Source organism: Perca flavescens, chromosome 17 (assembly GCF_004354835.1).
Source record: "Perca flavescens isolate YP-PL-M2 chromosome 17, PFLA_1.0, whole genome shotgun sequence".
Taxonomy (NCBI): domain Eukaryota; kingdom Metazoa; phylum Chordata; class Actinopteri; order Perciformes; family Percidae; genus Perca; species Perca flavescens.
This window is the reverse complement of record NC_041347.1, coordinates 566,159-585,761: the sequence shown is the minus strand read 5'-3', so window position 1 is coordinate 585,761 and position 19,603 is coordinate 566,159. Positions and strand designations below refer to the sequence as shown.

Below are 19,603 nucleotides of genomic sequence, written 5' to 3'. Positions count from 1 at the left end.
TGAATTACCTAGACAGCGTTGGATAAACAATTTTTTTTTTTTTTGTTTTTGCTTTGCGTTTTTGCCCCGTTTATATTACCGGGTCCGTTTGTTTTGGAGAGGAGGGGACTTCTGCGAATGATTCGGCTGCCAGTAAAAACCTCCTGATTAATGAACGCTGAAGGAGTCCTAACCGGGAGAATCTGACTGCTGCGACAGCTTTGCTCCATCTCTTGTTGTTGTTTTGATTGAGAGTCCCCTAGCGGCAGAAATTTGAACGTTTAAACCGCAACCTTAAATCATGAATACGAGTAGAGATACAGTAAACACAGACAAGTAGTTTGCTATCCTTGCATCCTGAGTGCCCTTATTCAAGGATTATAAGAAATCTTTCCATTGTGGACCGAGAGTTTGGTACTTTTCCAATTGAGTCTATCTCTCCTTAGCTCTGTAGGGATAAAGAGTATGTATCATGTGTCTGTGAAGACTAGCTACATGCCATATCTTCCTCTGCATTCTTTTGCACCTTGAAAAAAAGAAGAAGAAGAAGAAAAAACATCCACTGGCACTTGATCTGTTGCTTTGATGAAATTCCCCATGTGTGTGTGTGTTTTACCTGCTCCTCCAGCTGCTGCTCCAGCTGGCCGATGACGTCCTCCTTCTCCTGCACCGAGGCCTGCAGCTCCTGGCAGCGCTGGAACAAACGCACCTCGGAGTCTCCGGACTGGCTGTCTGGAGCTTTCAGCTTCTCCTCCATCCACTGCACCTGAAATCACACATACACGCTGTATATACGCATACATATACACACACACAATACACATACACGCACTGACAGTACAGGTAAACACACTTTTGTTTGGAATCTTACCTGTTGGTGAGCGGTGAAGGCCCGCTTTTCAGCATCGATCACCTGCGTCTCCAACTGTTGAATCTGGGAGAGGAAGAGCACAATATGTGATTTCATTTGATCTCACCCAGGGCTTTCCCTACCATTATAAGACTTAGGCGCGCAGCCTCAAAACTATACAAAAGACTTTTCTCAGATCTAATGATTGTAGTCGGTCCTCTTTGGACTTCTTTAGCAAGTTTTGTCTTTCAGCTTTTTGAGTGCTATTTAGTTATCATCTGATCTAGCTTTTCCAACATTTTAGACACAGATATGGAAATAATAATGCTCCAAAATGATGTGAAACTGCATATCTTTTCTGGAAAAAACATTACATTTTCTTGACTGAGGAACAAATACGTGCACCTAAGTTGTCCTCAAACCTAGGGAAAACACTGTCACCTTATTTAAATTCTCCTAATATCTCACTACCCTTGTCACTTAATAACAAATATTGCATCTTGTTTGAGCACATACACAAACCTACATAGTAACGCTCCCTTCAACTGCACGATCTGATCGGAAATGAGTCCTTTATTTCCCCTCAGCTTCACCTCCGAGGTGAAATATTAACTCCACTCGAGTGCTGGGCCAAACACAACAGCACCAAATAAAGACAAAGAAAGTTGTGCATGCTAGAGCAGAATGAGAGCGCTGCTCGAGATAACGCTGCCACGCTGGATAGGAGCAGATGCTTTGCAGCTGGTCTCTGCGCATTTTTGACTCAAAAGAATGTTTAGAATCAGTATTAGGATACCCAAAGTTCACAGATGTATCTGGTTTATTGTGCTTTTTTAAAAACACTTTCGGAGAATGTGGGGACTTTAGCCTCAAGTGAGCGCCCTTTTGCCAGAAATCTAGGTTTCATCTTTGACCCAGCATTCAAATTTGACAAATTAGTTCTGTTGTCAAATGTAGCTTTTTTCATCTCAGGACTATTGCTAAAACTAAAATCCTTCCTCTGTCGTAAGGACTTGGAGACTGCTATTCATGCTCTTATTTCGTCTCGTATTGACTACTGCAATTCCTTGTATTCTGGGATTTGCCAATTATCTTCATCACGCCTGCAGCTTGTCCAGAAGGAGGAGGGATCACATCTCCCCGATATTGGCTTTTCTTCACTGGTTACCGGGTCAAATATAGAATCGATTTTAAGGTAATGTTACTTGTTTTTAAGGCATTACATGGATTGGCCCCTTTATATATTGCTGATCTCCTAACCCTACATCACTCCTCCAGGAACCTAAGATGGTCTAATCAGTTCCCTTTAGCTATTCCGCAGTCTCGGATGAAAACAAAGGGTGAGCGTGCCTTCTCCGTTGTGGCCCCGAGACTCTGGAACAAACTTCCCATTCATATCAGATCCTCCTCTACTGCCGAGATCTTTAAGTCTCGTCTTAAAACACATTTTTATTCTTTGGTGTATGATTTAGTTTAGGGACATTTGTATAGAAGTGTGTTGTTTGTATGATGTTCATTGTGTCTATATTTTTATTGTCTTCCTTTGTTTTTATAACATAATATAACTTTTTTCAGCCTAGGTCGGTTTTAAATGTGCTGTATAAATAAATTGACTGGACTTGACTTTTTATGACTATTGATGTATGTATTCATTTGGCCTGTGAAGCACTTTGAGAATTTGTCTGTGAAAAGTGCTATACAAATAAACTTTACTTACTTACTTACAACCTCATAATGGTGTAGTTCATTTATCTTCCATAGCTTGCATTTCTACTTCATGTTTGTTTTGTCCAAATTTAAATGTCAGCTACTGTAGCGTAATTGGATTTAATTCATATAATTACTTGTAATTGTATAGTATATTTGTAATATAATTGTTAGCTACATTACAATAATGTAATGTTATCAATTATGCTTCAACAGAAAACTCTTGTGATTGATTAGCATGCTTGCCGTGGTATTTCTTAAATTTAAGACCTCCTTCTCCTCCCTTGTGTCACTATACACTGTACATTTTGGAAGATATTTTTTAAGTCATGCTACTGGCTATTTTATTTATATTTTATAATTTATTTATTATTTTTTCACATTATTTGTTGGGCATTTTAGGCCTTTAAAATGACTTGAAAGGGGAGAGAGGGGGGAATTACATGCATCAAAGGGCGGAATCGAATATGGCTGTGCGCTCTACAAGGTGAGCTACCCAGGCGCCCCTACTGGCTTTTTTTATGAAAATCACAGCAACCTTTGGCTCTGTTTGTGCGAGAAGGTTAGTGACCCAAAAAATACCCATATAAAATGCAATAACACTAAAAGCCATAAATGCAGACTCCGTTGCCAAGAAGAAGCTGCCAACTTTTTTTTTTTTGGCAATGGGTCCATTTGTGCATTTCTGCAGAAGTGCTGCATATAGCACCTTTATCCAGTTACATAATAATGATGAGGTGTCACATCTATAAAAGGTACAACCAGCTCTTTGTGTACTAAGATCAGAGCAGAGCATGTGGAACCTGGTAGGAGTGTGTTAAAACTGCAGCAACACCAAAGGTCACGCAGCCTGGACACACAGACACACACACACACACACAGCACATATGCCAGTATTCACACTACATGTGCACATGCACAAGGATGAAAAGCCCTGAAGGAATTGAGGAGAGAGATGACTTTATGAGCCACATTCCTCTGAGATTCCTCAGCTCAAAGTGGCGGAAGCAGCAGAGAAACCAGTGTCTTTTGAGGAAATTGGCTTCATGAAGAAAAAATATGCGGGAATGTCGGAAATGGAAATTCTCTGCGACTGCGTAGCAACTCTGCAACCGCTACGGGTAGAATAATTTGTTACATGTGCACATATACACTTACGAATTGGACTAGATTAGAGGGAACCTTTAACAATCCCTGTGGGGAAATTGGGCTGACACACCAGACAATCGGATGTAGCTAAGAATAGGACAGGGTACTGAAAATAATGAAGGAAGTCATTCCCTCTAGAGTAAATATATACAGTATACAGCAAACAAACAAAGCTTCGCTTTCTTCAGTGACAGATTTATGGGTTAAAGAAATATAGTTCACTAATCACAGGCCTTTTTCACAGCGGACAGCCAGTTTGTCCTAAGTAGTTTCAGTTTATGTCAGCATTGTTTGGTATTATATTTAGCCACATGTAGCACACAGAATGCCATTTAATACTTGTTTCATGATCATATCAGCCAAAGTATGATGGAAAACCAGTAGGGATTATATGGCCTAGAATTGTTTTGTATTATGTCTGTATATTTGATCTGAGGCTGACACTCGTATGGTTTTGTCGAGTATTTGATTAGTTTAGTTTAGATTTAAAGCTGAAGCGCGATCAAAGAAGGCTTGTGTCGATGTGGATGTGCTGACAATTCCTCATGGGGGAGAAAAAATAGCTTTAATCGACAGTTCTGTAAAACTGAGTTTCTCCTTTAGTAAGCACCACTTTCAATCGTATTAACCAGATGTGCTCATGCATTTCTTGAAAATAAGTAATTTAGCATTTAAAAAACCAATTGACTAAAGAAATATTAGTCGACTAAGACCAAAACGACCAAGTAGTCGACTTATCAACTAAGAGGGGGCAGCCTTAATTTTGTTCAGTACTTCCCCATAACAATAGTTCCTAATTATATAATTAGTGAGATTGACATGACCTGGCTTGAATAAGAAATAACTAAATGGATGAATGGATTAACCAATTAAAAATCTATAACAACAACAAAAGTCTTACCCTAAAATAGACATTCATCCCTTATGTAGCGTTAAAGCTATAGTGCGTAGTTTCTGTCGCCCCCCATGAGGAATTATAAGTAATAACAACAACTCTGTCAGCGCGTCCACATAATACAAACCTGCCGTCATCGTGCACCGCCCTCACCCCTCCCCCACGCAGCTGCTAGTAGCCACGGAGGACACGGAGGATTAAAAAAAACATGATCGACTCTTCAGAGGAGGTCATTATCTTCAGGTTCTGCGTGTGAAAGTTGCCAAAAGACACCAATTTTTAACCACAGCCATGCTGAGAAATACAGAGAGAGTTGTGTGGAGCCGATAGTCTTCAATAGCTTTGTGTCAACTAATTTGGCAATGGCTCCAATGTAACGGACGTTCATTAATATAATAATATAGTTACGCACTAAAGCGTTAAGCTTCCTATGACTTTTTAATACCTTCTAAGGCCATGTTAGAGACAAAAATCAATGCTTTTTCAAACTTTTTAAGACCTGCAGACACACACATTGATAATATATATTTTAAAAATCCACCCAAAATCCTGCATGTACAGTAACTCAGTTTTCTTAGTAATGGGACTTAGTACTGTACAATATTTTAGCAGTGGAAAATGACTTACAGCCAACACACAAATGTCATATATATTATATTGTTGCCAACGACATGGCGTCCACAGTGGTTCTGTTAAATGCACTGTAGAAATCAACAAATGAACACTCAAATTAGTTGAAGCAGCAGCTGTTCTGTTCCATAACCAAACTGTGTGTGTGTAAACTAGCGTGAAGAGGGATGACTGTATTGAGCTGCAGTCTGGATACAGCCGGTGGAGACTGGCATGGCTGTGCTCCAGCTTTCCCCTGCTTCTGTTAACTTCCAGAGACCAGAAGAAATGGACCCGGCTCGGTCCAAAAGCAGCCACACCCTGCCAGAGCTGCTCAATGTTTCCACTGCACAACGTTCTCTAGACCAAAGTGCAAGCGAGGCCTTTACGCAACCACTGTTCCACTTGTCGGTTGACTTGTCATTTCAGTGTGATTTTGAAAAACCAAATTTTACAGACAAGATGTTATGGGTTAATGGTACTGTATATCCACCCTTGGCCCTAGAAATTATACATCTCCTGTGGGTGTATTCTTCACATCTGGTTTTGGAGATATTATGAGCAAATTCATCCTTTTGTGCTGATAAAAACTGCCCACTGTGACAAATTTAACAACTAGAAAAGTGCACCCACTAGAGCACATATCTCTGCCAGGTGTGTCTCCCTCACTCCTCCCAAACAAAGAAGAGTTGAATCTCACTCGGTTGATTCATTTTATATGTTTCAGGTTTATTGAGCCGGGACAATGCACACTAATAAAACATTTAAAGACAGGTAAAATTGTCCTTTCTGCATCTGTTATGACAAAATACACTTCTGCCCCTATTTTCTATGTACAACTCCAACATGGACCAGCACTCATGGGTGAGCGACGCTTCATGCCACTGTTCTATCTGCTCCTGAAACACTCCCCCACCCCCCCCCACTTGCACATCCCAGCTCCCATAACAGCTGTACAGTCAAGATAGTGGCAAAGATAACAAAAACAGGGATTTATTTATCTCGTATCGTGCCTAACTTTAGTGGATGGAACATATTGGGTATGGAATTAATCTGTGGATGCTCCAGTTCAAAATGAGAAAAAAACACAAAGGCCAAAATGTGGCCTTCAACACACTAGGTAAGGCTTGTGGCTACCTGATGCGTACCGGAAAGCTCAATGGTGTTTTAAGCCCCCAACGTCTCCTTCCAGGCAGCACTGCGACCGTTGACTTCAAGGCACCTAACCCTAACCCTAAACTAACCCAAACCTAACCTAACCCTAGCCATAACCATTGCCTAATCGACTTTAAGGCAGCACTGTGACCGTTGACTTCAAGGCACCTAACCCTAACCATAACCATTGCCTAATCCTAGAGTCCTAGAGAAGTTGTGGGCTTAAAACACAGATAAACTACCGGTAACCCAATTAGATTTTCACATATCCCTTGAACCAATGGACTATCCTGACCCTAAACATCCAAGTTCAACGTCTAACTTCAACCATCTTTGCACATGCGTAAAACAAATTGGGTTTTTTCACTAAGGATCGGGCAGTGACAAGGCTTGATTTTAGCCTGGCTAATCCTACCTTTTGCTACTGTAGCAGTTGTTGATCACTTGCGGCCACTATCGGTCAGTAAAGAGTAGTGAGTGAGTCAAAAGTCAACGTCGGTATAAACCAGTTCATAAAATTGTGAATCACCGTAACCCAGAGAGGTCCTTAAGCATACAACACAGTCATACATGTGCACAAAAATAAGGCTGATGGGTCTAGTATTGGAGATTAGCTGCGGACAGACAGAAACGCACACACACACACACACACACACACACACACACACAGACGCATGCATGATCCCTTCCAGGCTTACACCTGACAGAGATAATCACATAGATACATGACTTCTTCATGTGAATTCTCTTGATCTATTTCTGTAGTTATTTTGATCTTACAAACTACAGAAACACTCGCAGATCACTTTTCACTGAACCTACTTGTTCTGATCAAAAGCAGACATGAAAAAGGATCATATTTATCTCTCTATCACACACACATACACACACACACACACACACACACACACACTATATAGATCCTTTGCTGTACCACAAACGACAAACCACATGTGCCTCTCTCAATAACAGATATAGCATCTGGCAGAGAACAGCATGTTAATTACAGGGCATGTATACTGTAGACGCTAGAACTGAGGAGGACACACACTCACCCAATCCTGCACACACACCAGACATAACAACATATAAAAACCCATAAACACATGTCTGATGATGATGATATTCTCCTGTGTATCAGACCATGCGTGCAAGTGCGTATGTTTTCCTCATTCTGTATGTTATATATTTAAGATCAATTAGGCCTGGGTGTGTGTGTCATATCCTGTTGGGATGACCAATGACAGGTTAAGGTTTACATTATGTCTATTTCAAGAGTTACAGCCCCAAATGTACTCACAAACAATATGAGTACTCCTGCTGCTTCACTGTGTCCAGGCAAAATACCCCCCCACCCCCCCCCCCCCCTCCCCCCCCCCTTCCCCCCCACCCTGCCTCAGCCTCCATAACTTCTGAACAACGCTCTGTCACCTCCGCAGTCAATTCCCTCTTCAGAACCAAACTCCAACTCAACTTCCATTCCTGGAATTCCACAACTGGCGCTCTGTGACCACCCCCCCATCGCTCCATCCACAGCCAGGCAGCCAGCTCACAAAGCCTCTTTCTGTAGAAGCTACAACTCACAGTGCTGACCTACAGGTTTAATACCAAAGAGGTTCAGCCAATATAGTTACAGTTGGGACTTACTCTCTGGCAAATATGCTCACTAACACTCAAATGTGTTAAATGTCAAATAGGTCCAATATAATGAAAACTGGGGACAAATAGAAGGATAGACTCCTTCTATTTGTGTATAAATATATATATTTTTTTTTTACATGTTGATTAATTACATGTATATTGACTATGACACATGGCTAATATACCCCTACCACATAGGAGGACATGTTGCTTCTTTCTAAATGTGGAATAAATCTAAATGGAAGACCAAACCAGAATATGCCACTCCACCCACTGTGGTTTTGGTCGGTGTCTGCTGTATGTACAGTATGGATATACCGTATGTGTGTGTATTCTTATGGGTGTAGGATAGGTCAGGCAATATTCTATATTGCACTTATTATCACCAAATCCCACGAAACGATCAAGACCAACAATTAATTGTTGCTGCTGATATTAAGTATTTATGTATGTTTAAAGCATAATTTAGAGTACATCTTATTCCTCTGGGCCATAGAACTCCATTGTTGTCCAAACACTATTAAAAGCAAATTATCAGCCACATTCCTGAACAAGGTGACATGTTCCTTTATTATTTATATGAACTTTATTGTACTTTATTTTAAGGCAATCCCACATACACCATTCTGCTGCTGTAAAAACTCCCAGGAGCACCAAATGTGTATTAATCCGCAGCTGGAAATAGTCCCTAACCAATGAACTATTTCCTTCTATTCTTCTATACCAATAAAGTATTTCCTTCTATTCTTCTATACCAATGAACTATTTCCTTCTGTATGTTTACTGAAAACTACAGTGCCCAGCTGTTTTAGGAAATGATTTAGCCTTTAAAAATGAACTGATTTCAGAGGTTACATTTTCAACAGGGAGTCTATTGGAGTCTATTCATTCATCATTTGCATTTCACTGAATTCAAAATGCTGATTCCTTCTTCATAGGGATGAGGTTCACAAATTTCACAATTCTCAGAGACACACAGGCGGAGAGATAGAATAAAAATGACCAGAGAGTGTGTTAAGTGTGTTAGTTTGAAGGGGGGAGGCTGAGAGAGAATGTAACACACATGGCCTCTTTGTCTCCATAAGACCATAAGATGTGTAGTCTACTGTTACAGCTGGAGGCCCTGAGGGCCAAAACTAACGTCCCTCCCAAATAGCAACGCAACGCCCACGCACGCAACGCAAGTCACTTTTGTGCAAAATCTATGTTAAAAAAACATTCAGAAATGAATTTGACTTGACCTTCTTAGATACACGTGCACACACAGAATAACGGACTGCTTCAACTTGCAAACTCACTTCTTGTACAACACACGCACACACACACACACACACACACACACACACACACACACACACACACACACACACACACACACACACACACACACACACACACACACGCACGCATACTATTTACTAAACTGGGTATTTCCTCCCCTGGGCAGCTCAATCTTTACACAAGACCTCGTTTTTTTTCTCTCTCTCTATCTTTTTCTCCTTCTCATTCCCCCTCTATCCACTCTCACAGGCTTTCTAGGACTTCAGCAGTTTTCCAAGTCTACCCTGATTCATGTTCGTTACTGTAATACTCAATTGACTCAATTAGCGGTTCAAAGTCATTTCCAACAGGGTACATAATTAGCACCATCCACCAGCCAAATGCTGGCAAAATATGCAAGTGGCTGGTAGCTTTGCTTCACTCACCAGCCCCCCCCCAAAAAAAACAAAAAAACGTTTCTATTGTGTGGCCGGTAAAATGTGAGCATTCACTAGCCATTTTCCAGTGGACAAAAAGTTAATTTTGCACCCTGATTTCTAATAACTACCATTTACATTTTAATAATATATGAAATGTAAAAACCAAACATGTTGTTGACGTGTGCTGTCACTACAAACAATAACCATCTCAACAAGTCATTTAGTCTCATTTTATTAAATCTCATTTCAGTAGTACAGAACAACCCAGAAGGTTACAGTTGCATCAATGAATGGACACAAACCTACAGTTTGTACAGTTTGACTTTTTCACCCTTTCATAAGCCTACCTCCACAGTGAGATACAAGGGGGATTTTGTAGTGACGTACATGCGCCCCCGCACATCTTTAAAACAACAAGCTCTGGCTGAGGCGGTGGGAGCCACAGTAGAGAGAGAAAAAAAAAACATCAGCAGGGGTCTGCATGTTAGCATGATGAGCTCATATCATAGCATGCATAGCAGGTCGGGCAGCACAAAGTGATAGGTCATTCTACAACAAGCCTAAAATGACTACATGTTAATTCTGATAGCTGCAGAAAAAAATATCACAATCCAATGTAGTCTGCATACATTTAAAAAGCAGATTTGAAGTTAGTTTCTGATCTCTAGAACCGCATGAATTGGCAATATAAGTCAGATTTTGGCCATTTATTACTGTAAAAGTCTGATATTGGCTAATCAGTTTCATTCATCTCTGATATGATGGATATGACGCAACAAGTTTGGGTTTACAGGAGAATTTACAGATGCTTTTACATACTATCCAACTACGCCTCTGCCAGGTTCACTGAATCTTTGTATCTTTTTTAAATTGACGAAATGGAATTGATCATAAATAAAAGAATAAAAAAAAACGGTTGAACTCTGGTTGAACTCTGGATCCACAGCAACTAAATCAGTGATCTTCCGTATGTGGTAAAAGGAAGGGATTACTGCTATTCTTCATCGGATTTACCCCAAACTCACAGTGTGCTGAGAAAAACAGTTTTAATACAGGCTAAGGGCTATGAGGTGGTGAGCCAAGTTTAAAAAAAAAAAGCCAAACTAACATGAGACTGCTTAAAATTGAAACTGGCACACATGCGGACAAGGCAACTAAGCTCTAAACTGCTACTACTTTAGTACTACTAACAGTCAACACCACTTAAGGAAAGCAAGTAAACTGGGGAAGTTGGGGTGAATTATAGCTGCGCAGAAAACACATTGTGTGTTATTCTGAGTTTAATGGTGTTTTTTATGATGTTGAGTGGAAAAAAATCCTTAAACATAGTTAAATTCAAACCTGTCAAACAGGATGGATAGGACAAAAATATGCAGCAGAGACTTTCACATGTGCTACGTGGGCTGCAAAAAAACCCACCAAAGCCAATCTTTCTTCCAAGTCTCTCCGGGAGTTTGTTTTGCTGTCCAGCTGAGCTTACTTACTGACTCTGTAATTGACTGGAGCTGGGTCAATCCCATCATGCAGTGCGTGGCAGAGCCCTGTGGTCAGACTGCTGTTTACATTAGAGCTCTAATCAGCCTCCCTGGAGAGCAGCTTCAGATCTAGGCCACTGAACAGTTTGGGCCGGCCCAGTGCCGGCCAGCTCGGTACCCACCAGACACACCACAACTCCCTTTTTTTGAGAGTGGATGTCCTCCTGTACTTATGAGGACAACATGTTGACGCTTTTTACATTATGACATTGTATTTGGTGTAGTGCTATTTTTATCAAACAATGGGGCCAAAGTTGGAGTTTCTGTAGGCTGGCACTCTCACAATAGAATCTCATGCTACTGTAAGCACCCTGTTCTTCTGTTCATTCCTGACAAACGTAGACCTACTGGAGAACATGACTTTTTTTTGTTTCCATATTCAGTAACAAGGATTCTAAAGGCGCTGACACACCAACCCGATTATCGGCCGTCGGACAGTCTGGCGAGGTCAGTGAGGTCAGGAAGGCGGGCAGTCGGACTCAATGACCAATCTGATTGGTGGAGCGCTAACCCAGAAATGACTAGCGGGATGAGCGGGATGAACGGCTCTTAAAATCTGACGAAAATCTTTTAAACTGACCTTTGTCAATCTAAAAATGAAGACAGATTCAGCAACTGCATGGCCTATTTCTCGCTTAAAATGTTTCCCAGAAACACGTTTCGGTGAACTAGTTTCGTAAAATACGAGATCGTATTCCGAATGAGCCGCTATTATGGTCTGGCTTTGAAATTCGGGAGAAGCCAGACCCACGTGACGCGTTCGTCCAATCAACTGCCGGTTTTCATTTTTTGGGCAACAATACAGATTATGGAGACGTATTACGTCTCGTGCACGCGCAGAACGTACGCTCAAATCGCCGTCGCTTCGGTGAGTTCCGAGGCACTTTTTGGACCAACTCGGGGAGGCAGTCAGTCCGACTGCCTTTACTGTCAGCCATTGGGTTAGTGTCAAAGTCTTAAGGTTTAATCTTTGACACCCAAAGCCCTTCTAGTTTTCAAAACCTTGTCACGCATCAACACATGATTTAGGAGATATGTCACTATCTACGGAAAATAGATAAGTGGAAGGTTATCAACGGAAGATTACTGTAACAATTCATTTCATTAAACACAACACAATTCCATGACTTTTTTATTTAAACTTTCAAGGATTTTACTAATACCATGACTTTTCCAGGCCTGGAAAAGGAGATTTTTAAATGCTATGGCTTTTTTTTAAAGGTTTTCCATGGCCATGGGAACCAGGAGCAAAAGTAAAAAAAAAGTTGCTTTTCATTGAGCTAATTATGGTTCCTGCTGTCCTCGCTTCGTCCTCCAGCCTTTACCCCAGGAATCATCTGAGGTCCCACATCATTGAGGAGGAGATGAGGAGACGAGGAACCACAGATGTATTTGATGCTGAGGTTTTTACCGAGCAACAGCACCACTACAACAGAAATCAGTTAAGTGATTGGTGATCGGATCTGATGGGACAGTAAAAGAAAGGTCTGGCTGTCGTGAAAACCTTCTGTATAACTGTTGTAAAGACCTCCCACCTGTGTACAATACACTTTCCCTCATTTACATAGACAAACTGACACAATTTAAATCATAAACTGCTTTATTTCAAACAGTGGTGTAGTCTACTGTATTGTAATGGGTATACTGTACTGTATAATGGGGACTTCATGAATTGGTGCATGAAAGTGGGTCAGAATGGAGGAAATTCTGACCCACTTTTATGCACCAATTTACGGTGGAAATATCTTTATTTAGCCTATGTGAAGAAGAAAAACACAGATGACAATTCAAAATATATCAACATTATAATGGAAAGTATGTTGTTGTGGGTCATTTTAAGTGGGTATATGGAAACCCTGGAGCTTTCTTAGTTGGTATACTGCATGTACCTGCGTATCACGTAGACTACACCGCTGCTTTCAAACCGTTTGGCCACAACAGATTTACAGGAAGAAGAGTATTTGAACCAACCTTGTCAGCGGTGAGTTCTCGAATCTTGACGATCTGCACTCTGAACTTCATGAGCAGGGCCTCCAGGACCATACACTTCTCCTTCCAGTCCTCCTGGCTCATGGCCTCCTCCCCCTCCGCCATTGCGCCCAACCCTCTGGAAAACACACACAGACAAATACAGAGCAGTGAGACACCAAGAGTACGTAATATATCGATATTATATTGATATCGTGATATGAGACTAGATATCGTCTTAGATTTTGGATATCGTACAATCGTAATATATTAAGTGTTGTCTTTTCCTGGTTTTGAAGGCTGCATTTGAGTAAAGTGATGTAGTTTTGCAGTAGGGCTGCAAAATATCTTGTTTTTTTATCGTTATCGCAATATAAACTGGCGCAATAAACACAACGCGAAAGGCTGCAACATATCGCGATAGACAGAGACTTTTTGTGTTAGTTGAAAGAAAATATCAGTAGAGAATTACAGTTTAAAAAGAAACTGTCATTCTTTTTTAGTGGAGCCTTTTACATAGCCTGGCTCCGCCCTCCTACGTACTTCCGCTCAATTTTCCTTTTCCTTTCATATTCAATTCAATGTTTTTGTTCAATAAAATAATGTTGGAAATGACTTGCTTTCGTTTGTTTTAAATTCAACGAGCAATTTGTTGTATTTTTAGCAGAATACTGAAAGCAACAGAAATGCAGAACTGAGTACGGACTTTAATATCTGTTTATTTATCGCAAGAAATATCGTTATCGCGATATTCAACAACCTTATCGCATATTTTCCTCCTATCGTGCAGCCATAGCCTTTGTTTCATACATTCATTCACACATCTCCAAACAGCACTGAAACTCATGAGGACTGATGCTTACTTGTGTCAATATTGCATACAGGGCAACAAGGCTGCATTTGTCCGTTCTTAAAATAAAAAAATAAAAAAATCAATCCAACTTTATCATATTCATCATGAAATGGAAAAGAGACACTGGACCAGTATATGAATTTTTAATCTTATATACTTGCAAAACCAATATACCGCATCTCTCTAAGCCAAATACGCACAAACATATCTAGACACAGACACACACAAAAAACAAACAGACAGAGGGTTTGTTGTGCAGATGTTTTGCCACCAGCCAGCACCTGAAATATTCCAGGGTCGAGCCCAGCTGGAACAGTGTGGGTATAAGTGGGCGTATCACTTAGCTTAGCCAAATAGAAGAAAAAAAACGCCTCGACATCCTGCCTGGGCCGGACTTGCATCATGTTTTCCAGCGCAATCGTTGGAAAACAGGCGGTTCATGGAGAGAGAGATGAGAGAGACAGATGAGCATCTCTGATGGAGGAGAGCAGCAGGAAGATAGAAAGCCTGGGTTTCTCTTCCAAGTAATAACCTCTCATTACCAGCCTGGCCTCCTTACAAAGAGACTCGCTGCTGCACACATGTGTGTGGAGGAAAGGCCATAAACTACTTTCCACAGGCTTATTTCTGTTGCCTGTTTGCTGTGGTGAACACTGAGGGAGGCAAGGGGGAAAAAGAGCTCTCATCCCACAAAACAAAACAACATTAATGACTAGGGCTGTGTATTGGCAAGACTCTGGCGATACGATACGTATCACGATACATGGGGTCACAATTCAATATATTGCAATATATTTTGATACTGTGCGTGAGGCGATATATTGGGAAAACTAATATTTAAAAAAAAGACATGATGTGCATAAAAGTCAAAGAAGTTTACTTCAGGTAAACAATTCAGTACACAGTTTGGGATTGTGGTTCAAATTTTTTGATATGCTAAAGTAGGCCAAAGTTAGCTTCGGCCTACTAGTAAAGTTGTAGTCAGGCACTGCTAGGCACTGCTAGGCAAGGACAGTAGTACGTGAATATTTTTTAACGTAAAGTAAAAAATAAAAATCAATATTGCGTTTTTGAAAATCTATACAGTATTGCAAAATAAAATATTGCGATACTCAAGTGTATTGAATTTTTCTTACCCCCCCCCATTAATGACTATAATATGACATATTGCATGGTCAATTAATTGTGAATTGTGTCTGTTCTTACATTATACAGTCCTTCCATAAAAATGCTTTGTGAGTTTTTTTGTGATTGTTGCGTGCAAAAATCCTTGATTATGTGGCACGTTTTCTTAAAAAATGCGATGGAATATGCGGGATATTTATGCAATTTTATGCGATGAAATTGCGGGAACTGAGGTTTGATGAAAAAGAGAAAAAAAAAGTGATTCCCCCAACACCCTGCTTTTTGATGATGTTCACGTGGCGTAATTACGTCACTTCATAACGTTCCCATGGCAACAGGGGAAAATGGCTGCTCTTGTGTGAAGTAAACGCAACATTTTTCAACTTTCTGCTAAGATATATGGGACTTTTTTTCAACGAAAATGCGGGGATTATGAAATCACGCAAGCCCCGCATATTTTGCGCGGAAATCTGCAATTTATGCGGCGTATTTGAAAAAATGCAGCCCAAGCATAAATATGCGGACTTTGGCTGATTATGCATTGAATTATGCGATCGCATAATCACGTTCTACTGGAGGGACTGATTATACGTATCCATTTCAAAATCCATATCCATTTTTTGTATTACTTAATATTAATATATTAAGATATTTTGTCAACCAACTTTAAAATCATTTAGTATCATTTAAACATGCTGTAATTTGCAAGACTAATTAGGTTTTATTGTAAGTTCTCTTTGAAGGCTCTGACACACCAACCCGGCAGAAAAGGCAGTTGGACGAACGCGTCACGTGGGTCTGGTTGCTCCCGGATTTTACAACCAAGCATGATGGCGGCTTCGTTCGGAATACGATCTCGTATTTTACGAAGTTAGTTCACAGAAAAGTGTTTCTGAAAACATTTGAAGCGAGAAATGGGCCATGCCGTTGCTGAATCTGTCTTAATTTCAGATCGACAGATTTAAAAGATTTTCGTCAGATTTTGAGAGGCGTTCATCCCCCTCGTCATTTCTGGGTTAGCGCTGCACTAATCAGATTGGCCATTGAGTCCGACTGCCCGCCTTCCAATTCAACAAGTCAAATCGGCCCAAATGGACGCCGACGGCTCCTCTGACTGACGACGGCACGGAACACACCGAACAGACTCGAGTCACTGACTGGTGTGTCAGCGCCTTAAGACCACCCTTTCTCACCTTCACCTTCATACTTCAGTTAGTCTAATATTCTTACTATGCAACTTATAGTGCCTTTGTTGATTACCTAATGGAGAGTACTTTTATGTCTTATCTAGGGCTGTCAAAATGAACGCGTTAATTTTTGCGTTAATTTTGGCGTTAAGTTTTTTATATTTAACTCGTTAAAAAAAATTAACGAAATTGTTTACTTCATGTGGCGGCTGAGAAACGCAATACGTCTACATAACACCAGGTGGCGCTACTCTGTATTGTTGCCCAAGTAATGAAAACCGGCAGCTGATTGGACGAACGCGTCACATGGGTTTGTTTTCTCCGGAAATCCAAAGCCACACTGTCATGGCAGCCGTTCAGAATACGATCTCATATTGTACTAAAATAGTTCACTGAAACATGTTTCTGAAAACATTTTACGCGAGAAATAGGCCGTGCAGTTGCTGAATCTGTCTTCATTTCAGAAGATTTTCGTCAGATTTTGAGTCACCTCATTCCGCTCGCCATTTCCGGGTGAGTCCCGACTGCCCTGCCGCCGACTGAACTCTCGGCTCGTTGGAGATGAACTGCTCCTCGCCTGTAAAGTAGACGAGAGCAGGCAACAGCAGCCGGGGACGGTGACAAAAATCTGCTCTCAAGTCAGACAGTTTCTAGCTGTTTCAGCAGCCTTCAGCAGGACTAAATAAGCCAAATTGTTGCTGCTGTTGTTCTGAAAGATATTAAACATTCTGAACTTAGCAAAACCTTTCCTTGTTTGGTTTTTTCTTCATATTTGCAAAGTTAAGTGATTTAGCATTTAAATATCCATTATTATAAGCTTCAGTCTCAACTTAAAAAAGCGATTAATCGCGATTAATTACAGCAAATTGTGCAATTAATTAGTTTTTTTTTTTTTTTATCGATTGACAGCCCTAGTCTTATCATATGGTTCTGCAGCAACAGCACGATTCACTTGGGGCTTTTGAGAAGTTGATTCACTCAAATTTCCTTGTAAGTACATGTTTTGTAGAATTTAATGAGATCCTATGAGAATATTAGTCCATTTTCTATGGAAAACTACAGTATACTATATTTGTTCTCCAAGCATCATTCCATAGTGATGATGAAAGGATGTGGTTGGTGGAAAACATTAAAGGCAATTAAACTTGATGAGCCCGGAGTTTATTTTTTGTCTCTTTCTCTCTGCGCCACTTCCTGTTGAGTAAAGTCAGTGTAAAGACACAGTGGACCAGCATTTGCTGTCTGAGTGCTTCCCTGTGATTTTGATCTGGATCAGTGATGTAGTGAGCCATTAAAAGCCATTACTGCGGCCCAGGTTGGCTCAGTTGGTAGAGCAGGCGCACATACATTTATAGAGGTGAGCTCCTCGACGCAGCGGCCGGAGGTTCAATTCTGACCTGTGGCCCTTTGCTGCATGTCATTCCCCCTTCTCTCTGCCTTTTCATGTCTACATCTGCCCTGTGGAATTAAAGGCCTAACAATGCCCAAAAATATAATCTGAAAAAAAAATAAAACCATTACTGTGATGAAAAAGCAAAGTACCCTAACCCCCTATTAAGGTAATATGTATTCTTATTATTATTTATAATTATTAATTTAAGAAACTTTAATAAAGAATTATTTCAGGATTTCAGGATGAATACAGAGACTTCAAACAGCCAACAATAAGCCACTCTGAGGCAAAAGGTTGAACTTTAAATAGTTAGTGGCATAATAAATTGAATTTACAGACATTATTACACTTTATAGCTGATGCGTTTTTGTTTCCTGTAATATCACAATAATATTTTGACATTTCATTTCCAAAAAAAAAAAAAAAAAAAGTCTATTTTGTTGTCTAAAGTTTAGGATATGGCTCTGAATATAACACCAGCTAGCAAAAAACACAACTAGCATCACCTTGTTTTGCCTCAACAGTGAATAAATGAGTAACGGCAAACAGTAGAGACTACTGTATTCACATTCATGAGTGTCCTCAACTAAAAATCGTCTATTTCGCATCACCAAAAAGCGGCCAACTGAAAAACAGAGCAAATGTTCACTGCTAATTTGTCTCACAAGTCAATGAAAAACTTAGTGTGAAACGTTCTCTAAAAATACCTTAAGCTAAAAACATAGACTTTCCGCCGTTTCCTATTTAATTAAAACACTGCAATTTTTTTCCGAAGTTTCTCGACTTACCCTTTCAATATTTGATGGATAGAAACTATACGAGGGACTTCACGCCATGTCGACTCCGGCGTCTAAATATTTCTTGTCATTCCTGATGGAGAAAGTCCTAATTCATGAGTAAACGGTGAATTTCTCTCGTGCCCAAGGATTTCATTTCAGCTCAAAGGCAAAAAGTTGGAGCAGGGTTGGATTTAGTGGGTGTGGTTTCGCACAACACGTCCAATCACACATTCGGTAGGCGTTTTCTCTACGCTGCAGAACCACGAAGTCTGTGTTTGATTGACGAGTGTTGTCCGCCAATAAGAAGCCGGAGCGCTATTTTATGGAAAGGGAAGCTTCTGAGGGCGGTGGTGGGTCTGTAACAATTTGTCGGAAGTGACGTCTCACATGTGCAGCATGGACCATAGCTGGTGAGTGGGTGTGTCAAGTTTACGAGAACAATACAGGAAGTCAAATAAGTGTGGCTTCAAATTCAAAATTTCATAACAATTAAATCTGTAGAAGTATTTCCAACCACATATTTAGAAAACAATAATGTATTAGGAAATGTATAATTAAATAAAGAATATAAAAACTACATGTAAACAGCATTTTATTTAGTTATTGGGCATGGTATTTAAATTGTGTTTTATTCTGAAAAATAATTACAGGAAGTGAAAGCATTTTATCCTCTAGCTTGACATAAATTTCAGCTACCAGCTGAAGAAGAGAAGCTCCAAGTAAACCTCATGCTGAATTTAGGTGAATGCTAGCTGCTTATATTTAACGTTACACTTATTTAGTTGCTCTTTGTGAGCGTTTCGTTGTTTTATTGTGTCAGTGTTTGCCATTTGTGTCTCGCTTTTGAATTTCAGACGTAGAGTCAATGCCAGACAGAGAGAGTTAGCTAGCATCAGTCCTAGCAGCAGTAACGTTGACGTTACTTTTAGCAAAAGGGAAAGCTAACTATGCAGTAACTGTGTGTGTGTGTGTGTGTGTGTGTGTGTGTGTGTGTGTGTGTGTGTGTGTGTGTGTGTGTGTGTGTGTGTGTGTGTGTGTGTGTGTGTGTGTGTGTGTGTGTGTGTGTGTGTGACAGACA

General features: G+C 40.3%; 2 protein-coding genes across 3 annotated transcripts in view; one reads left to right on the top strand and one right to left on the bottom strand.

The window, feature by feature from the left end:
- Positions 1-18,715, bottom strand: part of plekhh2 (pleckstrin homology domain containing, family H (with MyTH4 domain) member 2) — a 57,032-nt gene extending 38,317 nt beyond the window's left edge. Inside the window, exons 1-4 of the mRNA XM_028604127.1 lie at positions 18,535-18,715; positions 13,192-13,327; positions 851-913; positions 596-745 (exon numbers count right to left, since the gene is read on the bottom strand). Coding sequence (XP_028459928.1) covers positions 596-745; positions 851-913; positions 13,192-13,314 — 336 coding nt within the window. The 5' untranslated portion in view covers positions 13,315-13,327; positions 18,535-18,715. The remainder of the gene's footprint in view (positions 1-595; positions 746-850; positions 914-13,191; positions 13,328-18,534) is intronic.
- A 488-nt stretch (positions 18,716-19,203) lies between these two features.
- thada (THADA armadillo repeat containing) overlaps positions 19,204-19,603 on the top strand; it is a 117,470-nt gene continuing 117,070 nt past the window's right edge. Inside the window, exon 1 of one of the 2 annotated variants that reach the window (XM_028604006.1) lies at positions 19,204-19,266. The gene's annotated coding sequence lies outside the window, so the exon portion shown is untranslated. The remainder of the gene's footprint in view (positions 19,267-19,603) is intronic. The other variant, XM_028604005.1, reaches the window with a different exon arrangement.